General features: G+C 33.0%; 1 protein-coding gene across 3 annotated transcripts in view; it reads right to left on the bottom strand.

The window, feature by feature from the left end:
• Nucleotides 1-3,310: 3,310 nt before the first annotated feature.
• The window catches only part of LOC137653460 (sulfotransferase 1A1-like), a 22,441-nt gene continuing 20,751 nt past the window's right edge, over nucleotides 3,311-5,000 (bottom strand). For all 3 annotated transcript variants that reach the window (XM_068386863.1, XM_068386864.1, XM_068386862.1), the window contains exons 6-7: nucleotides 4,351-4,662; nucleotides 3,311-3,749 (exon numbers count right to left, since the gene is read on the bottom strand). In XM_068386863.1, the coding sequence (XP_068242964.1) occupies nucleotides 3,631-3,749; nucleotides 4,351-4,662 (431 nt within the window). In that variant the 3' untranslated portion in view covers nucleotides 3,311-3,630. The remainder of the gene's footprint in view (nucleotides 3,750-4,350; nucleotides 4,663-5,000) is intronic.

Consider the following 5,000-nt stretch of genomic DNA (forward strand, 5'->3'; position numbering starts at 1 on the left):
ATACAATAATACTTAATTGTGATATTATAATAATAAAATTCATATATCTTTCAAAGTAAAGTAAAATATAATATGCTGTACTTTACACTTGTACTGTTATTGAAGCGAGGTTTTTATTCACTCAGTAATTTCTCTCAATATATTGCCTTTCAGGCTTTCAATAAACCGTATTATATGAAAGACTTCATTATATTCAGGCAAAGATGTGATTATTGTCATCATTTCTTATGGTTGCCTGTTTTCTTGAAAACTATCTTGAGCTCGGTTTGACGAGAGAGATGCTGTCATCGATTTTTTTTTCTTTTGGAAGCCATTAGGATAATGTATATCCATTATAAACGTAAAGTAGCATGTCTAAGTACTATATATATATATATATATATATATATATATATATATATATATATATATATATATATGTATATATATATATATATATAGAGAGAGAGAGAGAGAGAGAGAGAGAGAGAGAGAGAGAGAGAGAGAGAGAGAGAGAGAGAGAGAGAGAGAGAGAGAGAGAGAGAGAGAGAGAGTAAAAAGTTACTCTCTCTAAAAAGAAAAGTACTTAATCAAATGGTCCTACCTTTTACAATCTATGCAGCAGAAGCATGGATCCTTACTAAAGCTTTGAAATATAAGCTAGTTAAAATTTAAAGAAATAATGTTGGAAATAATACTATGAGACAAAAAATAGCAACATGGAAGCGAGAGCCAACTAAAGTAGACGGTATTCTGACGACATGTAAAAGAAGAAATGGACAGGGGCCAGGCATATAATGAGAATGACCGGCAATAGATGGACATTAAGAATAACAGAATGGGTTCCTAGAGATTGTACAAGACAAGAAGCAGGGGAAGGAAGAGAAGATGATGGATTGAAGAACTAAGAAAAAATTGCTGGTGTGGCCTAGAATAGAAAGACCATAAGCACCCGCATGTGGAAGGGCATGTCTGAAGCCCTTTTCTGCAGTGGACTAGCAACAGCTGATGATGAGAATATACAGTATATATATATAATATATATATATATATATATATATATATATATATATATATATATATATGTGTATATATATATATATATATATATATATATATATATATATATATATATATATATATTACAAACTAAGTTGCAACCCTAGTTGGAAAAGCAGGACGCAATAAACCTTAGGTCTCCAACAGGGGAAAAAATCTCAGTAAGGAAAGGAAATAAATAAGCTACAAGAGACGTAATGAACAATTGCAATAAAATATTCTTAGAACAGTAACAACATTAAAATAGATCTTTCAAATATTAATAATAAAAAGATACTTATATCAGCTTCTTCAACAATCAACATTCGCTGCAAGTTTGAACTTCTGAAGTTCCACCGATTCAACTACCTGATTAGGAAGATCATTCCACACCTTGGTCAAAGCTGGAATGAATTTTCTAGAATACTGTGTAGTATCAAGCCATATGATGGAGTAAGGCTTAACTACTAGAATTAATTGCATACCTAGTATTAAGAACTGGATGGTACTGACCGGGAAGATCTGAATGCATAAGATGGTCAGAATTATGAAAATTCTTATGCAACATGTATGACGAACTAATTGAACGACGGGGCCAAATATTAATATCTAGATCAAGAATAAGAGGTATAATAGACCGTAAGTTTCTGTCCAACAAATTAAGATGCGAATCAGCAGGTGAAGACCAGACGGAAGAAAGATACTTGAAACAAGGTAGAATGAAAGGATGAAAACACTTCTTCAGAATAGATTAATCACCGAAAATCTTGAAAGACTTTCTTAAAAAGCCATTTTTTTTTGTGCAATTTAATAAAACACAGACCTAATACGTTTTTTAAAAGTAAATTTGCTATCAAGAATCATACCTAAAATTTTAAAAGTTATATAGAGTAAACAAAAAAAAGAAAGAAAAACAAAAACATTACCATGCTGAGATCCGGATGTTGAAGAGGCACTGTCCTCGACCTACTTACAATCATACTTTATTTCTTGTTAGCATTCAACTTCATACCCCATAATTTGCACCCTGCACTAATTTTAGCTAGATCTCTATTAAGGGATTTAGCAACACCAGATCTACATGCAAAGAGAGTCGCATCATTTGCATATGCAACGAGCTTGTTTCCTAGGCCAAATCATTATGTGTATATATTATGAAAAGTACTATATATATATATATATATATATATATATATATATATATATATATATATACATATATATATACATATATATATATATATACATATATATATACATATATATATACATATATATATGTATATATATGTATATATATATATATATATATATATATATATATATATATATATATGTATATTATCTCCCAAATTTATTCTGGCCCGCTTTGACAACTTTTAAGATTTTATTTTAGTTTTTGTTAACCGCCTCGCGTAACAGAAATTTCAATTCCATAGGCTAATTTTTACCATATATGATTAGAACCAAAATTCCAATTAGGGGGATTTTATGTTCATGATCACTAGAACCGAATAGATATTCTGATGTTTGTAGCAAGAACATCACTGTCTGCCAACCCTATGCAGGAGTTCGTAGGGTCTTTGATTAATACAGGAGTATGGTGGATCTGCTTGTAATATAAAGAGTCTAGTTGACTGCATTTTCAAGTTAAATTAATTTCCTTCTATTTAAAATATTTATATGTCGAAGTGGAATTTTTTCATTATCACATGCATATTTGTAACTTTAAATACTGAACGGTAACATTCCATACAATGGCAGTGGAGAGGAAAATATTTTGAAAGCTTACATTGTGTTTCCGTAGAGTTATAACTTTTTAATAATAAGGTCAAGGAGAGGACTAATTCTTGCTGGTATACAAGAGGGAAATCAAAGGCTAATAATAATATCATAAATGACAATAACCTTTTTCAGAAAAAAATAGTATTACGTTTATTCAATGATCTCTACGGGGGTGTAGATTAACGCCAAATTGTGTCACATGCAAAATACCAACACAATTTAATCTATTGGAATTGGCTTACCCAAACGGATGAAATCCATTCTTTTGCAACCATCTTGTCTAGCATGTCTTCATTCAATATGAGTTGTGATTATTCCATCCCTGTAGGACAACACTAAATGCAGAATAATTTAGTGAATTGTTTACCCTGTTTTTCAACATTTTTAGAAGAGAGTCGGGCATCTAATAGCAAGCGGCTATTATGTAAGTACCTAGTCTATGATAATATAAATCTTATTACTAGAATGTTATCTTTGTTATTATTTATCGTTAAATAAAGCCATTAAATTCTCACGTTTAGAAAAATTCCAATTTTATTAAGGTCCTGACCCCATAGATGACACTGGTATGGGAATTATGTTGCAGAAAAAACTTGACTCTGACATACGTCACTGTAGGCTCAATAGTTTCTTCATTAAAAGCAAGCATTTTTTTCATTGAAATATAAATTGATCCATTGGGAAGCTATATAGGAGATTCACAATCTCAGCTTGAAAAGTGGTAACTGACGGAAGCAAATAGTATTCATAACAAGTTGTTTGTCAGTTAAAAATGATAAGAGAAAAAAACATTAAAATTTCAGCATTCCTTTAGCGATGTCGGCTACCTCAGTGTCCGATTCCGTATCTGAAGCTGACATCTAAGTCGGACAAGTGGTCTCTGACCCACCGGTCAACTTTAGCGCTCATTTCGGGAGTTAATTTGTTCTTCCAGTCGCCCACCACACCTGCACGAATAAAAAGATTTATACATTTTAACTCTTTAAACGTAGTAATTGACTTCACTTCAAAAAATGAAATGTTAATCATCAGAAGAAATAATTTGCAATGATGTATAGTGGTAGGTATGTAAGAATACTGACACCGTATTTCCTGCGTGTCGTAGAAAGCGACTAAAAGGACAGCTGTGCCTTTGTAGTCTTGCACTTTTAGCAGAAGCCTAGGTCCACTGCCAATAACTGTGGAAACTGCTACTTTTCAGTTTGACTATTACACCAAAGGCTAAGCCCACCGTCAATAATTGTGTTTGATGACTGCTAGGGCAGGTGACAGTAAAAACCCTTTGCCAAATTATAAACATAAACATGCCTTATGCCATTGTATAAGGCAACCGACACCTTAATGTAGGGATAAGGGTGGGAAAGAATATGAAAATATTATATAAAATTTACGGAGCGACACACGAAGTTCCGTAGCTCAAGAAAGCTAAATTGCGAACTAAGGTATCGCATATAAAAGACGACAACAACTTTGAATAAAGGGGGCAACAGTTGAATAGGATTACTACCTTTCACACAAAGATGAAATGCCACAATAATTGACCCTTACCTTTCCTGTAAAAACCTCCTTCCTTCTTCACGTACTCTTGTCTCCGCTTCTGGTCCTCAGAGATCTCCGCTTTATCTGAATCCTTCTTGCCACTGGGAGTGTCTCCTCTTTTCTTCATCTTCTCGAAGGAGGTGTAATCGGCGATACCCTTGAGCTGTTCCTCCGTCAGGTTTGTCCCCAGGAAGCTGTTGAGTTTCTTAAGCTCGTCCATCACATTTTCCTTCACGTCCTCGAAGAATATGATATGCATGTTAGGGTGGTGCCGCCTTTCCCAAGCCTCCTTCAGATGGAGCCAGTATGGACAGTATACCACTGGAAATATAGGATAACAGATGAATAATTAAAACAAAATTCCTTCTCATAAAAATTTTGAGTCTCTCTCTCTCTCTCTCTCTCTCTCTCTCTCTCTCTCTCTCTCTCTCTCTCTCTCTTCAATTTATTGGGGACAAGGATAAGAGTGTGGCCCTAACAACCTCTCCCTTATAAATCGATTGAAAAACCATAACGTATAAACTCTCCAGTCTCCACCCCGTTCAAGTGTATATATATATATATATATATATATATATATATATATATATATATATATATATATGTATATACATACAGTATATGCATGTGAATATGTATATACATGTATATATATATAT

This window comes from Palaemon carinicauda, chromosome 14 (genome assembly GCF_036898095.1).
Source record: "Palaemon carinicauda isolate YSFRI2023 chromosome 14, ASM3689809v2, whole genome shotgun sequence".
In the NCBI taxonomy this organism is placed as follows: domain Eukaryota; kingdom Metazoa; phylum Arthropoda; class Malacostraca; order Decapoda; family Palaemonidae; genus Palaemon; species Palaemon carinicauda.